This window comes from Pyrgilauda ruficollis, unplaced genomic scaffold, assembly GCF_017590135.1.
Source record: "Pyrgilauda ruficollis isolate IOZ18807 unplaced genomic scaffold, ASM1759013v1 scaffold29, whole genome shotgun sequence".
Lineage (NCBI taxonomy): Eukaryota > Metazoa > Chordata > Aves > Passeriformes > Passeridae > Pyrgilauda > Pyrgilauda ruficollis.
Genome location: NW_024524266.1, coordinates 10,029,607 through 10,056,368, shown reverse-complemented (window position 1 = coordinate 10,056,368; position 26,762 = coordinate 10,029,607). Strand labels below are relative to the sequence as shown.

Genomic DNA, 26,762 nt, shown 5'->3' with positions numbered 1-26,762 from the left:
CTGTTTTAACTAGGCAGCAAAAAATGTAGTAAGGGCATAGGCCTAGACAATGTTTTCACCCTTGTAAGTGCCAATACATACCAGAAGTCTCCCAGCTTTCAGACAGAGATGTGCACTAAGCTGGAATGTAAATGAGAGAAAACGACAATGCATTTTTCTCCCTGACCGGCACACTCTGCCTGGCGTCCAGTGACATTTCTGATGCCTGGTAACTCACAGTTCCACTCGTGTTCCCGTACCATCCCTGACTCTCTCGTGGTGCTGAACAGCATAGCTCCACATGTACATATTGCACACCTGTATAAAGCTGAAAATGCAGTCTTACCATCAGCAGAACCACCGCTCCCCCACGCCGCTCTCCACGCACACGGGTCTGCGTGCTGGAGCGCCACTACAAGGCTGTCTCTTTGAGATCGTTCAGGTTTGGCATTCGCGAGCGGTTCGTGCGGCTGTAGGTGTGCCCGTTCTGGCCGCTCTTGGAAGGCAGCTGCTCCGAGTAGGGGGGCCCGTCGCTCACGCTCCTGTTGACGGGGGACACGTGCCAGGTGGGCTCCAGCTGGCTCGGGATCTGCAGCGTTGGCCGGCTCTTGGCCTGGGGCTCCGGCCGCACGTTGCTGCTGCCGCTGCTGGAGCCTTGACTCATGGGGTGGATTCGCACTTCAGGAAAAGAAGCTTTGGCTGGCTGGCTGGGTAAGGGCTGGAAGCGGGGCTCGGCGGCGACAGGATGGTTTGAAGAGAGGTGTAAGAGCTTCCGAAGAGATTTTAACGGCTGGCTCTGAAAGACACGCAGAAAAGCTCCATCATATCAGACCTCCCATAAAAAAGCTGTGCTATCCTAAACTGAACATCTTAAACTTCACAGGACTTCTTCACTTTTAGTTCATATTTGTTTGATATATTTTATTCCAAGCTATGGCTACACACCTGAGAAAATGTCTTCTCATCACAGTCCAATCTATTAGCTACCTGAAAAGATGGAAGCTTTTCTCCCTCAGAGAAAAATTGCTCCCATCAATTATTTTATCCTTATTTCCTTTGAAAATGCAGGCACAGACAATTGCATTAGCTGTCCATCTGTCTGCTATTAACTTAAGATCATCAGCCACATTTTATGAGAAACAGATTTCAGAAATACAAGTTCTTAAAAATGTTGTGAACATAAATTAGGGGTTGGAGTGAGTCTTGAGTAACCATCTGCACTGAAACAAGGTCTGGCAGAACTCAGAAGTTACATATTTTGTTTGCTGGCAGCTGGGTGATAGGCAGCTCTAGTCTCCCCCAGCTTCTTTCACTGGTGAGCAGGTTGAAGGTGAATGGTGATACAGGGTTACTGAAAATGGGGAGCAAGAGCCTGGGGAAGCCTGAGTTCACAAAGTGGTATGAAAGCAGCCTTGTTAAATTCCACAGCTGACAGTGCAACTTGTTTCTTCAAACACTGCAGCTGCAACAAACCCTCTTCAGTTCCCAATGTGACAACAATGGAGCATGGCACTGACACTCCCTCCCAAACACTGCCCACTGAGCTGGTTTTAGAACTGGAGAAAATAAAGTTGCACTAATGCAGTGCTATGCTCCAAAAATGTAGCCTGCTGAAACTGCAGTCTGTGCCAGCCACACTGTAACGTGGCCTCGATGCTTTGGTGACCACATCAAGTATCAAACTCTGCAGAGCAGCAGCCAACCCTCAAGATTCACCATTCCTTACAGAGCTGACTTGAGGGCTTTTGTACAGCACTGCATCGCTACCATGGACGTGCACTGGAACACTGCCTGCCTGTAATACAAAAGCATAACTAATATTTCAAAGGGCTCAAAGACTGACACATTAATCTCTCTTTTCCTAGTCATTCATGTTCACATTTTTAAAAAAATTATGCAGGACTGCAGGTACATCCAGTGAGCAAGGAATTAGAAAGCTGGGAAACAATGTCAAATGCAATTCTTCTATTCACCAGAGAAAAAGCTGTCAACATACATCAGTGATATTCATATATAGGGAATTGATAATGCCACTTACATGAGGCTGGATTTCTGTCATCTTCTCAGGATGCCAATCCTTCTGCCTGCTGCTCTGGTGATTGGAAGAATGAATGGCTTTCTGTAATGCCAAGAGATCCTGACCTTCAGTATTAGGCATCTGCAACAAAATATTGAATACTGGTCTCCTAGTATTTTCTTAAGATAGCTGTAAATAATTTCCCACAGTTAATTACAGAACAAAAGTGAAGCCCATTACTGCAGCAGAATTACAATGACCTCTCAATAATTCTCCCCATAGTAAGAGCAAGTGGCTGTGGACGTCATGCAGATTTGCTCTACCCTTAGCCCTTAAAGCATTCACATGCTGTTAGTGTTATTTGCTGTAAGAAAGAGCAGTTAAACAAGGCCTCAAAAATAAAATTAAAAACAAAACATTGCTGAGCCTCATCTTCATTTAAAAAGCATTCCATACTGCAGTTAAGACCATGGATCAGTTCTATAAATTTGCTCCAGAGTGAAGCAGACCAAAATCCCTCTAAACTCATCTCCTGACTGACATCACAAAACCAAGAACTTTCTCTATTCCCATCTTTCTTCTCCTCCACAAATATCCTAAACTAAAGCAAAAATTAAGAAACAGATGAAACTTTATGGCAGAAAGATAATTTAAAACTTACATGTAGCTTTTTATCTCATTTCAAGAATTCTAAGTAAAAAGAGGACAGTCAAAATATAATCTATTTTTAATACAAACTGTCTTTTATCATGAACAGTCAGGACAAACAAAAATACAACAGACGCATGAGCTAAAGTTCTTTCCAGATAATCTATTGTTAGCATTTGATTTATTTAAATTTATATATAAAGGAGTAGTTTGTATAAAATTATGTATTTACAATATAGTTATAAACCAAACCAGGTTGATTTCTTTCCTGAATGAAACATAATGAGACAGTTTAATTTTAAACATACACAATTTCACAACTAATTCCCTTCCTTAGTCTTACTCCCAAGGCTCATTCTCTCTGGAACTGTTTATGTTACATTTTCACTGTATCAAATATTATTAAAAATTTTCTTAGGCATAATCTGTTTCAACAAAACTGCCAATTTTACTTAAATTTATTGAACTGGCCCAAGATACTTAACTGGCATGAAGAGGAAGTTATACCATGAAAATAAACCACATGCTGCTGTAGTCAGTAAAACAAATTTACTGGAGCATTTTACAGTGTTACTGTACTTAAAAATTAATACCATTGGTAGAGTGACTACAGGAAGTTTTTTCAAAGAAGAACTATGCTTTAAATTATTCTTTGAATTAAAAAGAGGAAAGAGGGATTTCTTGATGCTCGGATTCTCGCCGTTGGTTGAGTCTGTCTGCAATATAAGACACAAAAACTAAATGCATAATATTTCAATTCAAGAGATCTGCCCCTTACTAAATTAACTTTTTTTTTTTTTTTTTTGAGTATTCAACAATACATGTTATCAAGCCTATAATTTGCTTCTTGAAAATACAATAATGATTGAAAAAAGCCTATGGAACAAATTCAAGGAATTCAATGCATAGAAAGTATGTAAAAAAAAGATCAGCACACCTATTCTTATATCCATGTTCATCAGAAATACAGAATGTGTTTATTTCAAAGGCTTTTGGAAATAACTGGTGGCTCTTGTTGACTTTACTGAGCTTAGAATTAAATCCTGTAACTCTGGCAATCATTTGTATTTCTGATAATGACCTAAAGCAGTATGACATTTCTTAATTTTTATATAAAGAAAATATTAAAAATCCACTAACAATAACAGGAGTTGGTTTCAGAATGAGAAGTTGATAGTTACTCCAGGAGGGGGGGGAAAAAGCCTTCTATTTTTAACTTGCAGTAAGAGCTATGGATCTAGGATGAATTATTTCAGTATATGCCATTAGCAACTTCATGTACAGCTGCAAGTACACTGGCTGTTTTATTTTAATTTATGGAGCACAACCAAAGAGCTTACCAGTAGACGAATGAGCAACAAACAGAACTATAAGGTACTAGAACTATAAATGGGTCTATTTCCCCCCTGCTCAGGTTCAAACAAGCAGAGGACACATATATTGTGCCTTGCACTTTCCTGTCTATCAGAAGAAATCTTTATTATGCAATAGAGTTATTATTTGACTAAATACAATGACAAGTGCACTACCAAAAGCGTGGGCTTTCAAACAGCTTTCCCAGCTCCTAGATTCCATACAAGTTAATGAAAATCAATAATTAGCATAGCTTATGTTCAGGAACTTTATGGTCAGAAGAATTTCCTGTTTCAAATTCAGTAAATTAAAAGGGAATGAAAGCACTGCTAAGAGAAATGCTCACCTGAAACTTTTTTTCCAAAGCAGATAATTTCTTCTGACCCATAGCTTGAAATAAGTGCCAAAATCTGCAAAACTCAGACTCCTCTGAAGATAGTGCCTACTGTCACTGTGTACAACCCTCATGGATATCAAATTGTTTGGTGGCAGATGACACCAAATCAAAACTGTGATTCTAGCAATCCTCAAAACCTTTTGCTACATTACTAAAACACTTCAAACGATGAAAAGGAGAATGGATAACAACAGCTCTACAAAAACAATACTGCAAAGAATTCCCATAACAGGCAGTAACAATTGCTAACCCACCAGGTACTGCACCTGGAGAACTCCAGGGACAATGATTCATGGGAACAACCTGCAGGAAGAAGTGCCTGAAGGGATTAATTCTAGGCTATTCGATATTTTAAGAATGATATTACTAAGATGTCTTCAATCCAATTTCAGGTATCTTTTACAACTCCTGTGACGATGATCACCAGCAAAATGAGACTTGCCAAAGGATATCAGAAGTAAATCATAGCTAGCTTTTATGTGCTTCTTAGCTCTGTGACAGTCCCCAGATCTAATTTGTTATTTCTTGCTGAAAGTCTGTGTTTGAGTAAATAACTGGAATTTCATATTTGTAGGACTCTACATGAATTGTAGGTCTCAGGAAAAAACCTTGGGTAGTAACAAGCTGTCTATTAAGACTTTTAATAGGAATTCATAGAAAACATTATATGTGTAGTTGAAGAGCTAATATTACAAGTGCTGTGAACACCTTTTACTACTAACACCAAATCTGGTTCTGAATTGAAGGCAGTAATTTTATGTTGTGCTGGAAGATCCTAAAGACTGTCCCAGTGCTTGTTTGGTAGATGTCTTCAACCAACAGATGAAGAAGAACAAAGAGCAGTGTCTGAGCCAGACACTTGTACACACACCAGTGGTACAGTCTATGCCTAGATACTGTCCTGGTAATCAGCTGCAAAGAGAAATTAAAGGAGGTTTTTCCGGCTCTGGTTTGATCCAAAACTCAAGTAGATCTCAGCAAGTTTCTGGCTGAGGATGAAAGAGTTGTATCACTATATTATTTCACTAATTTATTCATCTTTCTGTGAGATACCACCTCTAAATAGCAAACACAATTTTTTCCCTTCTCTCTCTCTCTTCCATTCTTCTCTACCCCTCTTTTTAAGAGTGAGAAGAAACAGGAGTTAGTATTAGATATAAATCTGTCTTAGCTTGTAATCAATGATGGTTTTGGTAGCTACAGATCAAGGAGCTTTTGATTTAGGTGTTTTGTAAAATGCCAGATTTTGAGAGGCAACACAGTCCAGTATGTATTTCTTTCACACAGTTTAATGTGAAGGCAATCAATACACCATCCATCAGCTGAGCTATTGGAGTGTTGTCTGCCACCATGTCTGCATGGCTGGAATCACAGTACAATATAGCAATGCAAATTTAACACCTTTTTTTTTTTTTTTTTCCCCCTTGAAAATGCATTACTGGAACCAATGGCCTTAGGTGTTATCCTTACATGGACATTTTGGTATCAAACAGTCCCAGAGCTGTAATGTAGGCATTTAATTCAGTTGTTTAATACAAATGATCATATTTGAGCTGCATACAGGTATGAGGGTGAACGAATTCAGAAGGAGAGGTAGATGCCATTGCTGTAAATCACCCAGCAGGAAGGTGAGGAGCATTTCTGAGTGCTAGTTAATATACATATGCACATGTTCCACACAGTTCAAAGACATTTTTAAAAATCCAAAACAATAAAAAGTGTGGTAATCACTCCCCTCTCCCAGTTTTCAATAGAGTAGCCCTCCACCAACTCTCAGTCCTGTCACCTCACTCCTTGACAGTAAATATTTTCATTAAGTCACTCCCCTTTGCCAGGAGTAAGCATGGTTTACTCAATTCTGAGAATCTTCAAAACTATAACTGCATTTAAACTTACAGCAACATTACAGTTTTAAATATTTTAATGTTTCCAGAGCTGTCATTTAAGAATGAGATTATTTTTAGGTTACTTCAGTTCTTAGGGATATCTTTATTATAAAAATTTGTGAAATATTAGTATACCACTACTTTCTGATAAAAGAAAGTCCTTTCTCCCTCCCAAAAATTTATGAAAATGTAAAAACATATGAGACACCAAAGACTTATACTGAATAACAAAAGCCACAATCCATTCCCTCAACAAAACATAAAACACTTAGGAATGGTTAAGACACATCATCCTTATTCCAGTCATGGAATGCAGCAAGAAGACAGAGGCTGTTACCAAGACACTTCCATGAAAAAGACTGGAAAGAATTCTCATTTGTTACAGTCTCATTTTCTCTGTATGGGTGCCTGAAACTATTCAAGCTCTGGGGACATGCAACAATGAAGTTACTATTCTTGGAATGGTATCACCATATCCTGAAAAAGAATTTGTTGCAACATCATCTTAAAACTTGCATCAAAACTGGCTCTCAAAAGGTCTGAATGGAAACAAAGGTGTGAGTTTGAATTTCTTCATTAACTAGTCCTAGTAAGGACTAGTAAGTGAAGAAATATTTGAAAAGGCAGAAAAATCAACCCCAAACAGGAGAAGAATTTGACTTTCATATAGTGAAGAGAGAAAATAAAAGAAGTGCATACACACACACAATCATAAATAATGCGAAGGTACTGTACTAATCTAGCATTATTAAAATGGTATAATTCAAAATAAATAAAATAATTCTTCTACCAGAAATGCTGCATACTTACATTTTGAGATTTCTTCTTTTTCTTTTTTATTGCCCTGAAAAAACCTTGCTTTTCTTTCTCCTTGAGCTGTTCTGAGTGACTGTTAAGGTTTTCAGGACTTTTCCTAAATATGAAATAAGGTATTGTAAGAGAAATTTTATTATGGTATTACTTTGTAAATTCTGTGCAATACTGAGATCTGATGCCAAAGAATGTAAATTATTGATTAAAGTAAAAAGATACTTAAAGTTTTAGCATTCATTGGTTCCAGGGTTACTACACAAATACCAGAGAGACTTATTACAAGGGATAGGAGGTACACAGTGTTAGGGTAAAATGATTAGTTTAAACCAATGAATAGTTATTTAGGGAAAAGGAAAGCATGCATGTGTTCTTTTAAGTCAGAATTTAATATTCAAATCAAAATATCACACGCAAGGTCTTTTAGGAAAATGAAAAGCATATCTGAGAGAACATACAAATGGCGATGAGCTATCAAAGCACAGGTCCAGTTTATCCATTGCTTGCTGGAGAAGCAGGAGTTGCAAAGTTGGCCAGAGAGAACCACTTTCAACTGCACTTCCTGACCCTTGCTGACATGGTTCCAAATCTATCATCAGGGAAGCTGGGATCTACTGTTGTCCATTTCACCTTAAAACCTTCCATTAGTTTGCTATGCATGAGACAGTGCTGGCAAAAGGAGGTGACCCAAAAATGGAACAGGTGACTTGCCTGAAGACTGAACTTCTGCCTTTTAACTCTTTATTTACACGTCTGAAGCAACTACAGCTGATAAATAACACGTTACTTTCAATATACACAGTATACCATGTACGTAAAGTACTTATACAGGGTAAAAAGATGGTTTACAAGGACAGTGGTGGGCATAATTGAATTCAGTTCTAGTGCCCTTTAAAATAGCTTGAAAATTGAAAACGGTGCAGAAAAGCACCACAAAAACATTTTCAGCGATTTCAATCTCTTTAGTATGTTAAAAAACACACTCAAACCAGCTCAGATATTTAGTTTCCTTGATCACGACACAGAACTACTTATCCAGAAAGAAATTACAGAATACTAGAAAATCTTGGACTTAACAGGCAAAGATATTACAAGAACAAGTAGGTGGATGATGTAGCCTAAGAAGTCATATTAGAAATAAGGCACTGATTTTCACAATAACATCATTAACTGCCAGAAAAAACTCCTTAGTGAAGTGCATTTCCCATCTTTGACATTTCAAATCAGGACCTAATACTCATCTGGGAGAAACACAGCCAACAGGTCTGCTGTCTCTGGGCCTGGATCCCAGAGGATGGACAACATTTAGTAGCAACTGACATACAGAAACCGACATACTGAAATCCCTTTTCACACTTAAATTGCATGAAAACAAAAAAGAAATTGTCTTGATGGAAAACCTAAATCAAAGCCACTGTTTTAAGGGCTCTGTATGACAAATAGGAACAGCTTTTCTTGGAGCGACTGTAATGTAGCAACATTTAACTGTCTAATATAGTTGTCACTGGCTTCTAATTCTGGCTTTAAATGCCATGCTATCAGCTGGTGATTCAGCTGCTACTACATGCCAGGCTGACTTTTTTTTTTTTTTCCCCAAATAAATGTGAAAAACATAATTGGGGTAGAAATCACTGGCGTCATCCTCCTTATTGATAAAACCATCTTCACTCTGATAGGTGGTATCAGTTCTTCAATTTCTACACAAAACCACCTCAAGCTTGAAATGTTACCTGGCTCTAAATGTAAATGCATGCAGTGTTTAAATCCTGCAATAAAGTGCAACTATTCATTAACAGAATGGTCTTAGCAAAAAAAAAAAAATAAAAAAAAAAAAAAGATAAAAAAAAAAAAAAAAAAAAAAAAAAAAAAAAAAGTAGAAAGTATGGTAGAAATTTTCCCAATTTAAATTTTCGAGAACTTATATCTAGACAATTTCTACACAAAACCACCTCAAGCTTGAAATGTTACCCGGCTCTAAATGTAAATGCATGTGTTTAAATCCTGCAATAAGTAGAAAGTATGGTAGAAATTTTCCTAATTTAAATTTTTGAGAACTTATATCTAGGTGCAGAAATTACATTCAGGTGCATGACAATATATATTTAATGTGGACATTACAACAATGTGGACATTACTACAGGAAAAAAAACCCTCTAGTTTAATGTAATGATTATACTTATAATAGGTATTTTAAATATACTGGATTGCTAAGGATTCCTGTTGCTGTCATGTCCCTGTACTTGGTACTACTCCAAGTAGTGTGACAGGAGTAAGGCGTTATTATACAAGTCACTTAAAGCACCAAGGAGAAAGCCAAAGAGTAAAGACTACTGATAGCTTTAGATTCAGTGAACTCAGGAATCTGGCATAACAGACAGAACACCTGCAGAATTATTTACTAAATTATTTTTACTTGATTTGTTAGAAAAGTTGGAGGAAAGCATACACCCCAAATATTCTGCTTGTACTCAGAAATTCATGTAAATGGGGCTAAGAATCTTCTGAGCCTTTCCCCGAAGGAGCTCCTGTGCATCCACAGCTGCAAGCATATCCCAAACCAGTCCCAATGCAAATTATCAACCTGATAATTGTTGTCCACTGAGGAACCAGTGTCAGATCATAAGCAAGACCCCAGGAGGTTACTTTACACTGCCCTTTAAAATTTTTCAGTGTCTTGCCATAGCTTTTCTATTACAAAGTCTATTCCAAAATGGAGATGCTATTTTAAAAGGTGAAGTTAATCTTCAGAGTGAAGCCTGGAACAATTTTTGCCATACTTTTAGACAGAGATTCACTCAAGTGTGATTCTTTTCTTTGGCCCAGTGAACCTGGATGAGAAAACTGCTCTCCACAGCAGCTGAGCAGACAGGAGAGAAATGAAATTCTGCACCATCATTTCCTCTTTATGGCTACAGTGACCAGAGAGAATTGGAAAATAAGGGGCTGAAAACTGCTCATTTTCAATTGCTGCTTACCCAAAAGCCAGTGGTTTTATACTGAATGGTTTATGTCATTAACTCCTCTGACTCATAATGCAGTACAGTTGTCTGAAAAAGCATTGACCTTGAAAAGAAACTGCTTCAAAACACATGCTCATTATGTGAAGAGAGTGAACATATATAGCATTATAGCAGGAAGCTTCAACACCAGGATTTTGTACCGAGTAAAAATAGAGCAGAACATTTTGATCGATGATGAAACACTGGGATAATTTAGGCATCCCAAAAGACGATTTTCAGATAATGGACAGTACAGGAAAAAATTAGGATTATCAAAAAAATCTGTAGAGTCACACAACACTAAACTCTTACAACACACTGCAAGTATCTTGGTATTTTGCATAAAGCTTCAGCTCTTGAAAGCAAACAGTTCCACCAGAGTCTTTTATGTGCTGTCTGTTTTAGTAACAAGTAGGAGTAGTCCTAGAGAAGAGCCCCCACTCACAGAGCTCATTCTCAAGCAGAAACCAAAGGAAAAATGTGCTGTGCTTTGTTATTTTATTTTTGTGTACCTTTTGCATGCTTAGGACATATAATGTAGAACACATCGGTTATTCTGGTCTGAAACACTCGGAAAAGGCATAAGTACAAACAGAAATTCTGTGATTATCATTCTTATTTATTACCCCTGGTAGGAAAGGTATCCAGCTTCATGCAGGTGCAATGAGGTGTAGCAGCAAACATGCATGTGGCAAGCAAGCTGATGTGCTTTTACATTAGCTAAAAAGAAAAAATAGGAAGCATGTTGCATTCATGCTGCCATAGAGAGATTCGTATTGCAGACAGCTCTTTTTGGGAGGCAATTCCTCGTGCTTGTTTTATTATTCTTCAGCAACCCTAATCTCAGCAGGCAGCCTGGCTGAGAAACCTTCATGTACTAGTCCCTTTACGGATCCAATCACAATTACATGAGTCAGGATTTTGTCTAATGAGGGAGTTACTGAAATAGCAGAACTTTTCTTTGAAGATAAATGACAAACACTAATTCTCCAAGATACCTTTTAGTTTAGTCAAAGTAAGACCCTTAAGGGGCAGTTACACAGCTACCATTTAGCAAAGGAATGAAAATGTCAGAAACGAATGAAGCAATTCAAATAGATAGTTTAAGATAAGAATCTCAATCCCACAAGCTGAAGCCCACAGTAAAAGGTCATGGTCTGAAAGTCTGGCATTGAAAGCTTAAAATCAAAAGATCAAATCTGAACTCTGTTTGGAGCTGCAATTTTTTTATTTTATCATGTGGAAAAGGAGGATTTATTAATTGGAATAAACCCCAGATCTATTATCTCATATACAGAATACCATTCAGAATTTGCAATTTCCTGATTTCTTTTACAAATTCCATTAAAGAACTGGAAAGTATTTATAATGCAGCAAGAGCCATGCTGCACACACAGCTGAACATACTCTAAACTAATTTGCTCAGATGCTGGTAACCTTTTACTTTCAGGAAAAGAAGTGTGCCTATAATGTTACACTGACACTGCCACAGCAATATAAAAGTCACTCATGTCCTGTTTACAAAAAAACGTATTCTGGAACCTTGAAACTTGACAGTGGGTAAAGTTTTAAGCCTTTTACTCTCGTAAGAATGAGATTTTTTTTTTTCTTTTCTTGAATGACAGAGATTTTGTGTGTTTATATATATTATATATAATTTAAAAACAGTAATATTATACATACAGTTCCTCCTTTTTATTATTTTTGCAGAAATATATGACATATGCTAGAGAAGATACGACAATCTACTTGTCATAGGACAACTACATTTGTATGGATATAAAAATGCTTTCCAGAAGCCCCCAAATATCTTGTAAGCAGTCAATGCAAACACTTCCAATATGATGTGAGATACCCTACTGCATGTTGGAATTGATTCTAAAGAGATATTTAGAACTATGACAGTGGTAAAGATAATTCAGGCCAATATTCTGGCACACTGGGAGAATACAAATAAATATCTTGCCTATAACTACTGATTTTGCCCAGCTCAGGACAAAGTTTGTATGAGTAGAAGAGAATAAAACATCTATTCTTGTATCAATAAAAAAAAAATTGAGAAAGTTCAAGGTCATTTACAGGAAATTAAACTCTAGCAAAGAGAAGATTTTCTAGAAGGATAAAAAAATTTGCCTTTTTTCAAATCAAGTTGTCTGAAGTTCAGAAATGATCTAGTAATTTAAGAGTAAAATCTGATGACAAAGGTCAAGTTTATAATATCTTTATTTTAAAAGGCAGGACAGTGGGGACAGAGCGAAAAAATGCACACAAAGACAGGGGAACATCTGTGACAATTCAGTCTAGCAAACATTCACAGAATCTTTGACAGAAGAAAGGCAACACAGAGCAATAGTATGAGAAGCAATATTTTACAGTAGTGGCAAGTCCAGGTGGAATACATGTCACTCATAATTCGAGATGAATTGTCATGTACCAGTTAGGTATGTCATTCAAACATCAAATATTTACTTCATCATAAAATTGATGTAAGCAGAATCACATTCCATTAGAGCTTTCAACATTTTCACAAGCATTTACACAACTTCTATACAGAAAATTGAGTAGAGGAACACAGACTCTTCACTACTCAGGAATCGGATTAAGCTGCATTTATGGCACAGAACAATTTTGCAACATTAGACCATTGCCAGGACAACTTGAACAGAGTTAGCAGGTAGAGCTGGGCAGGAAACACTTCAGGAAAATAGGGAGTAGGAAAAGAAAAGAGAAAGATAAGCATATGCCAAAATAGCAGTAACTTGGTTTTGCAGCTACTGCTATTTCTTCCATTTCATAAGAAGAAATGCTTATTCTTGTGTGGGTTCTTCTCTCAAAGGAGCTGATCCACTTTGTGAAAATATTTGAGCAATTTGGAGCAAGGACTTAAATCTATCTGTCTCAAAGTTAATGAAGGGCCTTTTTCACAAGGCCATATTGAGCACCTCTGTGGTTCTTTCACTGTTTTAACAAGATGAAACAGCTTTAAGACAATATATTGAGGGAACCAGACAATGTCCTCCAGAATAACCTCTAACTTCTGGTTTAGGGCATTGACTTGTTAGATCTAAGATCTTGGTTCAAGCCTCTGGTTTAAATAACAAAGACCCTGCACTCAAGTTCCTCGCATTCTAAAAAATAATGCTGCCTTCAAAATATTGGTTATTTTGAGAGTATCTCTGGTTTTGTCTGGCAATTCCATCCTGGAGCTGAAGAATCTTCACAATAAAAGGTTAGTGGTTATCACCCACTTCTTTTGAAAAGTTTTGGTTTTGGTAATTTGGCATTATAAACAAACAAAAAAAAAACTTCATAAAAAAATTCCCAACCAGCTCTAATAACATACGCTATTTTTTTCAGTTCAGAGTTCAAGTAACATTATATGTTTCTTTGCAGTCAAGACATTATATTGCTGAATGATATATAAAGCAAAACAAGATTCCAGTTGTCTTATGTGATATGCAATATAGAAAGATCCAGATACGAAGGACAGTGTAAAATGGTAAAAGGGTTCAACAGCAGGAATAAATACCTTCTTTAGCCACATAAGCCACAACATAAGCACCACCGTTTTACATAAATGACCGGTTTCCTCAGCTAACTTCCAGAAAATGGATGTAGGTGGAGCTACTGAAGGACAGGAAGCAGACTCTAGTGAATCAGAGCAGGTGAGAAGGGTTCTGGAGTAAACATCTTCTATTACTGACATAGGTATAAAACCTGAACACAAGCTGAAATACCAACAGTCCACCACCCACCACCCCCATTTCTCTTTAAGCACATAATTCTCTGGTTATTTGTGTGAAAACACATTAAGTCAACAAACCACTGAAACAGTTTAGACATCATAACTTTATGGCCCTTTCAGAGAGAAAGGTTTCACAGAGAGTGGTATAAAGCATAGTTGAACCATGCAAATGTATGCAGCCCATTCCTCTCACCAGTCCTGTGAGCTCCATCTGCTTATTTTTATTCAATATGCTTTATTGTGATTTTAAAAAGTAAAAGATTATTTTAGAGCCAAACAGCTCTAAGAGAAACAAAACTATTTCCCATTGAGTCCTGCGAAGCTATGTATATGTCATTTTATTAGCATAATTAAGGTGCTCTATGTTATGTAATGGAGCCATGTGATGCTTTTAATATTTTAAAATCAATATACACCATTAAGATGTTGCTTAATCCATTTTCCCATAGAATGTATTCATTTCCTTCTGTGTATAAACAAAGAGAGCAGCAGTCCCCATTGTAGGGTGAAAATATTCTTCATTAATATAGTACTTTATATATGGAAACATGCATTTTGATATTTTTCCCACTTGTCTAACAATTCATGCTTCTGGAATCCACAAATTTCTATATATACTACACACACAAGCACTTTGCACTATCTTCAACTAAGGACTAATAGCAGGAAAAAAATTGTGAAGGATTGGACAAAAGTATATAAACTTTATTGCATTCATGTTATGGGTGCAAAGCAGGATTCCTTGCTGCTCAAGAGGGGACAGAAAACACGCCATGCTATGCTGGTATAGCTGGAGGAAGCAACTAAGCACATGGACAACTGCAAATCTTGAGAAAAGCGTGAGGATTGTGTCCCTCCTGTTAAAACCACATTTTTTCCCTGCCATTCTCTACACGTGTGTGCCCATTACAACTCACCAGGTGTCAAAGGTGGTTTGTCTCTTGGGGTGGTTTGTCACCGTGGTGCTGTCTGCTGGTAACACCGAGGCTCTGTTGGACACATTGTTTTCTATGTAGGTACTGTCTGGACGTGGAGATGGAACTGAACAGAGAAACAGCAAACAATGTACACTGAGCTCTGCCAAAAAATCCCAGCTCCCACTCCTCTGCTTCCTCTCTGCCTCTTACAGTAACAGGAGAGCAAAGACACGGTTGTGTTTTGTGTAGGATTGAAAAGAAAGCTGACTTTTGTGATCCTTGCAGGGTAATACTGGTCATAACATGAGACCATCATCAGAACTTGGGTAAATTGTTATTAGATTTGAGAGCACTTCTATTTGTAGGGAGCTCTAAGCGTGACTGATATTTAAAAACAGGAAAGAGAATAAGAGGTTGGAATATTGTTATTAAAGACATGAAATACTACAGTTTACACTTCATCTTCACTTTAACCCTTAAAAACAGTAGTAAGTAAACAGTTTTTTTGGAAAAAAAATTATATTTGATGTAGCTAAAAGATAATGTACTAAAAATTAAAACATGGAAATTAGATTATGTATTTTTCAAACAGAAATACTGTGGTTTTGAAAATATACAACTATATACAGATCTAGAACATAAATTTATTAGAATTATGAATATCACTAGAAATACCTGCACTGGATTAAAAACTGACAAGACGCTTGTTGGAACGTTAATGCAGCATCACATTACACAATCTATCAAAACAGCATCTGTAAGATTTTGTTCAAGCTGTAGTACAAAAGTATATGCTAATAAATACTGTTCTAATACAAAGGTTAAATTTATATAAATAAGGATTTACCTTTTTCACAGTAACTTGCATATACTATTATCACCAGTTTTGCATACACTATTATTATTATACACTATAATACTTTCAAATAAGTATTATTTGAAATATAATATCATCTTCCCAAGGCAATAATTAAGCCCATCTAAAATATATTTGTTAGATAGACAAAGTTGAAGTGGAAAACCCCTCTTTTTTATAACAAGGAATTGAATAAATCCCAGATCTGCAGTTTCTTTAGCACATGACTTATGAAGTCCTTCTTCTTTGGAACTTTTGTTTCACTATACATAAAAAAGAAGGACAATCCACGCACAATTTTAGGAGCTTTTTAGGGATTAATGAAAGCAATCCAGGACTGAGAATTCTTAAGCATCCTCTGTTGCATTTGCAACACGAACACTCAAAAGCATCGCTCAAAACAGTGCAAGCTTTAATTCTGCTCACAGGTTTTAATATTGCAGTGGGACACTTGCAAGGATTGTCAGATTTTAACGTGTCTAAATCAGGTCATGAGCCAACTTATCAACCTGAAGAGGATCAGAGGAAGATTTGTGACTCTGCTTAAGGTTATTAGGTGACTCATAATCGAATTTCAGCTGATTGGGACTTCTTAAGGCTCAGAAGAGCCCCACAAGCCTCCTAACACTTGCAGGACAGTAATTAGCCTCTTATCATCTTCTTCAAAACAATTACCCAGGTTTAGCCATGAGGCAGCTGCTCAGAAACCACCATCTTTTGTGTGCCATAACAGAACACTATCTATTTGTGTGTGTCCATACACAGACCTGTTTTATTATTTATTCTGAACTGGAATTATGCAAGTGTGCTCTTGCTCGGAGGAAACCCGGATCTTTAGTAAGTCCCCACAAAAGAAATGCCACAGGTTACAAGCCATTAAAGCTAGAGTTACACGTCCATGTAACACAGTATCTGAAACAGATCAGTAAGTATGTCTATGTGCTACAAGTGCATAGGTATAAATAGAGCCTTTATAAGAACTGAAAATAAAAATTTAAAATATTGATTAACTGCCTACTTTGGTAATACTAATTTTGTTCATTTTGCCCTGATGTCCTGATAAATTATATTTTGCTTTACAAGGTACTGCAGTGGATGTACTTTCCAATTAAAGCAAGCTATCATTTACAAATAAACAATAGGGTACCAATGCAGATCCTGCAAACTCACCCTCTGAAAGCTGAGTAACAAATATTTTTCCAATAAACCTTGGTAGTTGTTCATGTTAATCCTCTGTATCAATTTCTAGTACTTAATTTATATTCCATACTAAAATTCTGCATTAAATTTGAAAGAGCCACCATGAAATTACCTCTGTAAAAGCTGCCAACTCTTCTCGGAACAGGGTCATTATACAGAATTCTATTCTCCTTAGTAGATGCTCCATCTTCTGTGTGTGGATCATGATATGCTCCACCCTATGTAAAAGAATAATAAACTATTTAAAATGAAAGACTGTAAACTGATTTGCAGTTTTTAGTCAACATACATAAGCAACAGAACTCCAAATTCACCATACCATTTTCCTTTCATTTTATTAATAACTGCAAATATCAAATCACAGACTATGTAATCAATAATTACTTGATTTTGCTGCTTGCTTGCCTCTTTCCAAAATGACAAAAATGGCATTAACAAAATTTTGCCTCCAAGTTGTGATTTTAAAGACATTAATCTGATTCAGGCCCTCAGAATTTCAACTTGAATGAAATGCAACTGTAACATCTCGGGAGAAATCTTTTACTGGAGGCTTGTTAAATTAATTTCTGATGGAATCTGGTCACTCTGCTACTGGCAAACATTAAAAAGCAGATAGGAATGCATCTAATTTGAAATAATTGCAACACCAAAGCACTATCATCTCTTATCTCTCAATATCATTATCTAGAGGTACCAACAATCACAAAATCTACTGTACGCAAAATAATAGAAAGTCTCTGAACTAAGAAATCTATAGACAAAGTTCTTCAGTCAGACAGGATAGCTAAAAGCATATCATTACCTCTAATTCATTCTATTTTCCTGAAAACAATACTGGAAGTACTTCAAGTACAAGTTTAGGTGAGCCCATAGAAACATCCTTATGCACACAATTAGCCACCAAATATGACTTAACCCCACTCTTAAATGCATCAGAAACTACAATTTTTTCCCTCAGTATGGACTGACCACATGAAATTTAATGCTCTCTCCAAGACCCCATAGGAAACTACTGAAACCCCTGCACTAAGTGAAATCTAGAATGTCCAAGAAGGACAAAGGTTAAAAACCAAAGCCACAAAAAAACCTATCCAAAACTAAAAACTGGGATTTCAATTCACCGCACAAGTGATTTGCAAAATCTACTTTGCTTTTTGTGGATGAAGATCTGGTCTCTGTCTTGTTGTCACAGAGAAAACAAACCTTGAAACTGAGGCCAGAACTGCAGATAAAACAATGCTTCAAATCCCAGCTGGATTCTTCTAAAATTTACCAGAGGCTGAAGCATTTGATTAAATTACTACTTGTATTAGATACCTCTTATTTATCAGCAGTTAGATTTCAAACATGAGACAGTAATAGCAACTTGCATTTGATTTTCTTCTGCTTAACCCTTTTTGTGTACATTTACTTTAAATGTAAAAAACCCCTTAAAACAAAACTGTTGTGTTGAGACATGAAAAGTCCTAAAACTAAGACTGGATGAGAGTTTTTTCTTGATTTTTTTTCTTAAATAAGATTTAAAACTTGGCAAAAAAAGAATGTTTTTCTTTAAAAAGACTTGGTAGAGCTAAAAAGAAAACCAATGCGAAATAGAAACACAGAAGTAAGGAAAATTAACCAAAGATGAGCAGAGAAAAAAACCCCAGGAGAACTGATCAGAAAAAATAAGTATGAAAACAGTAAAGAATCTATGAGAACACATATTATTAATGAGTTTTTTAGTTCACTAATCCTGAAGGGAGTGAAACTTTCTGACTCCTAATGCATAATGTAGAAAAGGGTGGGAAAATAGGATAGGAAGGAGCCAAAAAATGACTTTTTTTGTGAAAATGCCTTTATGAGGCGTAAGAAGATTGAAAATTTGATTTTGATTTGTTACTGAAAGCTGTATAAACAAATAAAAAACAGCTCTGTGAATTCACAGACTTAGCATCCATTTCAGAAAAGTCATTTTCCTTTAACACTTCTAATGGTTGAAATACAGATTTAAAAGCACTAAGTGAAGGCTGAAGTTTTAAAAATACTGACCACAAGAGATAAAGGCAAGTTCTTTATCTTGAATGAACAGACTTTCCAAAGCAAATGAAAATGAACAAAAACATAAGCATTACAATACACACAGATTTTCCTAATTAAAATAAAAATCTGTAAACCCATTTTCAACGACAAAGAATTATCCAATAAAAACAACTGGACTCTAAATAGTATGAAATAAAATTAAAATTACTTCAAATTACTATCTGCTGCATAATGCAGAAAATGAACTGAAGAATACAAGGTAGTGTGACCTTTTATTATCAAAAACTGAAACACTGATATTACTGCCCTTCCAAATAATATCCTGAAGAATAAGTAACATTTAATTTGACTGAAATGAGAGAGACAGAAAAATAAGTACACAGGAAAAAAACTGTTTTTGAAATGGAGCAGCTGTAATCCCTTCTAGGTAGCTTTTTAAAAATTATTATTCCATTGCACTTTTATTTTGGTATTTTCTGATGTTTGAATAAACATAATCTTGAATGGAGGAGATGTGCTATGAATAAAAAAACATATAATGTCTTTTTTTCTCTACTGGACTGAGGAGACAGCCACTACCTGAAACTCTTTTATGGTACTTGTAGATGCCTATTAGGTTAGCTACACGTATTTCTTAGATGAACTACTAAGTGGGCAGAGTATTTCAGTTTCTCATAGTAAACCATCATCTTTGGACCTTAAATATTATTTGCAGCTCTTTGACTTTCTTCAATTTATCAACAAATTTGAACTAGATGTTCGCTCCTTAGAAGTCAGTTTATCACAGGTGTTGGCATAGAGAAACAAACACTTATTTTTGTATTTGTCTCTCCATCATTTTGTTAATAGAGAAATTTAAAGATCTGAGGACAAATACAGTCATCTTTACATATCTGATGTGTAAAACATGAGATAATTCAGAAGTGTTGTGTAACAAATGTAAATCAACAGCAGAACCAGCCTGTCCTCTACTCTTTAATTAATGCTCACAGAAAAACACAACCAGGTATCCACTAACAGTAACCACTGTCAGAGTCAATTTACAGTGGCCACTACAATATGAAATTTCTAGATTACACCAGTTACTTATCATACTAATCTAAAGAAATATTGCAAGCTTTGATATTTCTCTTGTAAATTAGGGTATTTCAGAAATAATGTCCTGCTATACCTGAATGAAACACTGGCTTCAAAAATTAACATTAACATTCATAACAGAAATACATATAGGAAAAGCTAAATAAAAACACAAATGAGAAAGATAATTAAGCAAAATGATACAGTAAAAATGACATCAGACTATGTAACCAAGGACTAAAAACAACTAATGAAATTTGAACTTCAGAGACAATTTTTCTGTTCTCACATTTCAGTACTTTAGGAGAATGGTATTCAAAGTCCATTTTTCAAAAGTACCTTGATATATTCAGCCCTTCTGAAAAAAAAAAGCCCCCAACAACATCCCCATACCTTACAAGACAAATAAATGAATAACTGCAAAGAAACAAACAGAAGACAGAAAGCAGGCGCACTGCCCCCACGTGAGTTAAAAGGAGAAAGGTAAACCTTCAAATAAGAGGCAATATTTTGGACTAACCCTATTAGAATCTTCCGTACAGTCTTCTCGTGATGAGCCAACAGACCTTGTGAGTGACTTATGCTGCACCTGTGGAGATAACAGTTGCAGGCTGTTTGCTCTGGCTGCCATCCCTTGCCCTACGCTTAAGCCACCCTCTGAGCCCTTTGACCTCACTCTGTCCCGGCTCACATACATAGAGTGTCTATGAGGGCGCTGCTGTGAAGAAAAAGGACTGGTATAACCTAGACCATAGGAAAAAGATTCATGTGGAGCAGACAGAGAGTGGGAATGGCTTCCATCCATGTGATCTGGCAGTTTTAACTCCTCCATTGTTTTGGAGTGTCTTGTTGGTGGTCTTCGGGCATCCAGGGTGCCCTCGCTGCGGTTATTCCTGGCGGATGGACTGAGCATAGTTCTGTTATCACTGTGCCGGGGAGCACTCGGACTGGTAGGAGAGTTCAAGTCCATGCAGCTGGATGGAAAATACCTACTGGTGTTTGGTTCTGCAGCTTGGGCCCTGGCCTCAGAAAGGTTGCCCACGGATTTTGAGTCTGTCAGAACTCCATGGCTCTTGGACTTTGTCCGATAGGAGGGACTCTTAGAAGACTGTGGGATGGTATCGATGTAGCTGTGGCGGCTGTGCTTGTCGCCAGGCTGCAGCGTCCCAGTTTTGCTTTGAGAAGTTTCCATAAAGGAGTGCCGGTTCTGCTGAGATCTGGTGTTGGACTTCAGGTACTTTGTGCCTGAACCGTCAGAACTTTTGGTGTCCACATTAAAATCAAACTCTGTTTTTCCCTTTGGTTCCTTTGGGCTGAGAAGATGTGGCATGTTATTATTGGCTATATCCTTGTTGCCAGATCCAGGTGTGTTGCTTGGTTTTTTTGCGTGCATTGGACTAGGTGCAGGTCCAGGAAGGTTTCCATTTAAAAAGCTTTCATTTGCTGGAAGCCCCTCTTCTCTTGGCCCGCCAGCCCCTAGTGTCTGCATATCCTTGCTGTTTGATCTGTGGTGTGACTGCAAAGCAGAACTTTTGCTGGCTTGATTTCTATATTAAAATGCATAAAGAAGCATTAATATATCAGATTACTTATTCATGTATTAATAACTTCAAAAAAGTACACCCATTTCAGTTGCCATTTAAAACCAAAAATTTAACTGCAGTAAGATCAAATATCGCCAACTAAGGCACCAGAAGCTTCACTAAAATAACAGATTTGCAAGTGTTTTTACATTGTTGTTTCTGGTTATAATCTGATGGCAAACTCTGCTTTGGTTAATGATTTTGCTGACACAAGCTCTAAAGATATAAAATCTAGTAACAGAAATTCCAACATATTTGCACATTTATGTATGTGTGTACATAAATGGATGTGAGTACACCGCTAAGTGAAGCATTACATTATGAAAATCAGCTGTATATCAATTGAAAAAATCTTAAATACACCTGGCATATCAAAGGAAGGTAGAACAATCAAATATGTCAGCACTGTCAAAAAGCCCTGATACAATCAGTGCTCCAGGCTATCTTGGGTATTCCTGGTTTGGAGGAGGAGGAGAGAGGAAAGGAGGGGAAAAGAGGTTATTGTTCAGATGGAGTCAGCCTGAGCTAGCCCTGTAACACCAAACCCAAAACCAGGTCAACCACAGGAAGACAGCTTTTGTGGAACTTGGCACTATCCCAGTTTTTGGTATATTAACTCATTCCAAAGCTGCACCTGAAAGGCTCTGCAACCAGACTGACTTGGGGCAGAGCTACTTGGTTATGTCCTTGTCCTCTACTCTACTTCCTAGCTCTTCTGGTTTTGGGACTACAGGACTGAGATATGAGTTGGTTCTGCAAACCCTGAGACTGATTTTTGTGAGCAGGATTTATTATCTCAGGTTTTCTGGCATTAAACCAGTTCAGCTTCTGGGAGCTTTAGGCTGGCACTGCCATAGCCAAGACTGGACAGTGCTGGAGCTGTGCTTGTTTGCCTTGATGGACCTAGGCAGGCTATGAGCAATTAACTTATTTCTGTAATAAATCTATGACGTAACTCAGATATATTGCTGAGGGTTGAAGTGAGAGATCACTGTACCTTTGTTGATCTTTTTGATAATTATAATTGGATAACGCTAGCTGGTTTTATACCTAGGATTTTTGTATTAACCACTTCCAGTGATCTCATATTTCATTGCAGTTCCTAAAACTTAAGAAATTTTAATGCCAGCTTAAAATATTTTCCAGTCAACAGAAAGCATATTTTTCAAAACTTTAGAGATAGAGGAACCTAGTATTTTTACTAGGCAAGACTTTTGGACAAGTTTCTAGTGGATGCAGGTCTTTTTTTCTTTCTGATACCATATGTCTAATGATAAAACTTCTACTCTAAGCATCTGTAAAGGCAGCTAAAACTTCTTGGTGTCTATCTTTGAAAAAGTATAGATTGTGAATGTCATCCGAAATCTTAAAATAGAGGAGCAATTTTTTGAATCTCACAGGATAAGCTAAAGAAAAACATGGCCAGGATTAAAAGCCTGTATATAGAATATTAAAATATTCTGCATATTTCAGAGGGTGACCTTTATGAATGCATTTATCAGAGCAATAACAAGAAGCTTTTTGTACTGAAGTATTTCATCCAGCAGTAAACCTGATTCACTGAGGTATGAAAATTAAGTGGCTTCTCTCAAGCTACGTGGGTCCAGCAAGGGAGTCACTGAGCAAACATATCCTGTATGAGTCTGAGGTCAAATAGACTAGACATGATCCACAACTGCAACTGCAGACAAAATTCTCTTCATCTCCAATTTGGAATGTGATCAATAGGCACAATTTTCAGGACATTCAGCTGCTACAAATCTGTGTGAACTTTAAGCTTTTAAATATCAAAATCTTGGACAGATTTGTACATATACAACAGTGGTAGCATTCCAAAGAAAAGAGCATTCCTTTGGAATCTTGGGCATCTTCCAAGCCACAAAATTCCTATTGTTCAAGAAAAAGGCTAACATTTTTTTTTAAGGTGGATTAGCCAATTTTTTTTTTGTCATACAGAAATGGCTTCAACATTGTCTCTTTTTTTTTTGATGCAAGCAGCCTGATGCAGTAAGTTAGCAAAAATTTCAGTTCGTGTAGCTGTAGATACTGTCTGCTTCCTTTACTCAGTGAGGCAACAGAACAGCATACATGATCCAGAGTGCCTCAGCTGTCAAACACCCACTTTTCTTGTAGGTGATGCTGCATGTGAGCACCACAACAACTCACTCACCGGCAGAGCAAGAGTCAGTGGCAACAGTGACAAGGCTACATTTACCTGTTGGATAAAGTGTTGCTGTCTGCATGGTAAGGTTTTCTCTTAGCTGACCGTGAAGGTGAACTTCCACAGCGATCCAAGAGTCTTTGGGTTTGAAACGAAGGGTGGTTCAAACATTGTTCTGTCAAATATCTATCTGCTGGATCTAACTTCAGTAAGTTCTTTGAAAAACAAATCCCAAAGCTTAAATGTTAGTATCTGTATTTACATTATCAAAAAAACCCTAAAACCAAAACAAAGAAAACAAACCAAAACAAAAAAAACCCCCACAACAAAATAAAGAACATTATTGGGTAATTTTTTAATCTCCAAAGTTTCTGTGATTAGATGTCACTGCTAGAGTAATTTCATGGTGCATTAAACTACATATGATACTAAATAAACACATATATTTGTTATATATATATATATATAATTTTATGCACACATATATGACAGTATGTTTAAAATACAAAGATATATAAAATTTCTAAAAATGTTATATATATCTATATATGTTTTAAATATATGTATTTTAAACATATTTTTCAGGATAAACCTTACAACATTGTTTTGAATCAAAAATATTAAATTTACCAGTAATAAAATGCTACAATGAAACAGGCTTTACAAACAAATGAAACAACTATATGGGAACATTATAATCCAAAAATAAACATTATTTTAAAGTTTAGTATTTTTAAAAATACACAAATGTAAGAGTTCTGGTTTTAGCTTATAGGGATCAAGTTCACCTGTATTTTCAAAGAATTCTCTAAGCTGTTTACAATGCATTCAGAATAACATTTGCCTCATAATTCTGTTAGATCAGTTATGATTCTAAATAAAGACACTTCCTGACATGAAGAAAATATTTAATCACAAAACTTGAAATCAGGAGCTTGGGTATTTTGGGAAGTTTGAAAGGTTTCTTGCAATAAAAGAGCAATCCAGAGTTTACATTGGAATATTCAAACATGCATGACTGTTAGCAAGGTTAAAAGTTTGAATGGCTATTAAGTAAAAAAAACAGCTATTTCTTAAGGGTTGTGTAAGTTTAAGAGAGAAGAAATCTATGTGTGTCTGTGCATACACACACACTACATTAACACCATATTCAGCCACTTGACCACAAACTGGCTTTCCCTTCACAGGATCCCTGCACTTCAAAATGGAAAATGCTCAGGAAACAAAGCAAGTGGCAAACCAAATCTTATGCAGTTTGGTCATACACTATGCAGCACCTTTCTTTCTTAAGTGACACACTCTACTGAATGATTAACAGCTTCTTTCCCCCTTTTTTTCTGGTATTCATCACTACAGTGGCTCAAAAGGCTGAACAAACATGAGGAGGCCACATGTGATTCCTACATTCCCCTTCAGAAGAGCGGATGTCCAGAGGCTTCTCACAAGTGCCTGTACACTACATTACACAGGCTGGACAAGCAAGGACAACTGGAAGTCCACAGGTTATCACAAGGCTGGGAATCTGCCTGGAATCACAGGGAAGCAGTGGGACAGGGCTGATGGCTGAGGCATGGTCTCTGATGGGTACAACTGGTCTCAGAAGGAAGGGGATGGAGAGGGAGAAGAGTAACACTCCATATAATTGGCTTCCTGGATCACATCCAATGTCTGCATGGAACAAAAGGTTTATCCATGGACAATCTCTAGGTCAGGATTAGAAGGCAAAGCAACATATGGTATGTTATGATGGGAGTTTGTTACCAACAATGCATTGAAGAGCATGAAGGTGCTGAAGAGGAAAACTCTCTACAACAACAAAAAAACACCTCCTGGTCACAGATCCTCATCCTCACAGCAGACTTCAGCTATCCTGACATCCAGCCTGTGTACATGCTCCAGGAGATTTCTATAATCAGTTGGTGAAAATTTCTGAGTGCAGTTGCTGGAGAGGCAAATTAGCCAAGGAGGGGACTTCAGTTTACTTGAGCTGCTGCTCAACAACAGTTAAGTACTGGTGAGAAATCTGATCAGAGAAGACACTGAGCTGTAGCAACCATGAGATGACTACAGTTAGGACTGAAAGAAGAGGTGGGAAGATAAACATCACAGATAAAACCCAGGACTTCAGGAAAGCAAATTCCATTTTTTATAAGGAATTACCAAGCATAATCTCCTGAACAACTACCATAAGAGGAAAGATGTCCAGGACAGCCATTGATTTTTACGGAAAATTTGGTTTGAGTTCAGGAACAAAGCATCTTACAGTATAGAAGACCAAAATCTTTTTCATAGGTTGAGTTTGGCTAAACAGGGAATTTCCTAATAAACAAAAACGCAAAACAGAAGTGGGTGAGAACCAGAATGAAGGACAGGATACAAAGACGGACTATAAAAGCAGTGCATTAGCACAAAGGTCAGGCCACTCTTCAGAAGGCCACAGTCCAGCTAAGGCAAGTGAAGAAAACCAAGGGTAAAAAGAAAGGGTTCTACAAGTATTCTCTTTAGCACACAGCTCAGAGGAAATGCATGTCTGGTGCTGAATGGCAGAGACAATTGAATGGCAGATGATATAAAGAAGAGAGTCTCAGTGTCTTTTTTTCCCAAATCATAACATGCAAAACCAGTTCCTAACTCCCTAATGCTTGCAAATCAGCTTGACTTGTGATGGAGAGCAGAGGACTGGAGCAACAACAAAGCAACAAGGTCAAATTGGTGCCTCATCATTAATCTAGTCCAGAAATGCTCTCTAAATAGATATATGTTAATAACTCCCTACTTCAACTGGCATAAATTGAAGTGTGGGTTATTCAGTAGTCTAGTAATCTGACCTGAGGTCCCTGGGAATGCAGATAATGAGGAGCACAACAAGTGTGGACATGTATCAGACTGTCCCTTGTCTGCAGAAGAGACAGACACACAACAAAGTATGCGCAGCATTTGCAACATGCAACTTAACCACAAGTCCCTTCTGTTCTCTCCTTGTAGGCGTCTGCACATTGCTTAACAGGGTTCCAACTCCTGAATTGAGAAATGCAGATCAAACAAAAAATATCCCCTCTACAGAATTCCTGACCTTTCTCACCTTGTGGGCAGAAACATCAACAGAAAAGAT

General features: G+C 37.0%; 1 protein-coding gene across 1 annotated transcript in view; it reads right to left on the bottom strand.

Moving 5' to 3' along the window:
• Nucleotides 1–4: 4 nt before the first annotated feature.
• Nucleotides 5–26,762, bottom strand: part of CDKL5 (cyclin dependent kinase like 5) — a 76,238-nt gene continuing 49,480 nt past the window's right edge. Inside the window, exons 10-16 of the mRNA XM_041472502.1 lie at nucleotides 23,705–23,865; nucleotides 20,427–21,453; nucleotides 16,920–17,025; nucleotides 14,752–14,875; nucleotides 7,091–7,193; nucleotides 2,018–2,137; nucleotides 5–775 (exon numbers count right to left, since the gene is read on the bottom strand). Coding sequence (XP_041328436.1) covers nucleotides 392–775; nucleotides 2,018–2,137; nucleotides 7,091–7,193; nucleotides 14,752–14,875; nucleotides 16,920–17,025; nucleotides 20,427–21,453; nucleotides 23,705–23,865 — 2,025 coding nt within the window. The 3' untranslated portion in view covers nucleotides 5–391. The remainder of the gene's footprint in view (nucleotides 776–2,017; nucleotides 2,138–7,090; nucleotides 7,194–14,751; nucleotides 14,876–16,919; nucleotides 17,026–20,426; nucleotides 21,454–23,704; nucleotides 23,866–26,762) is intronic.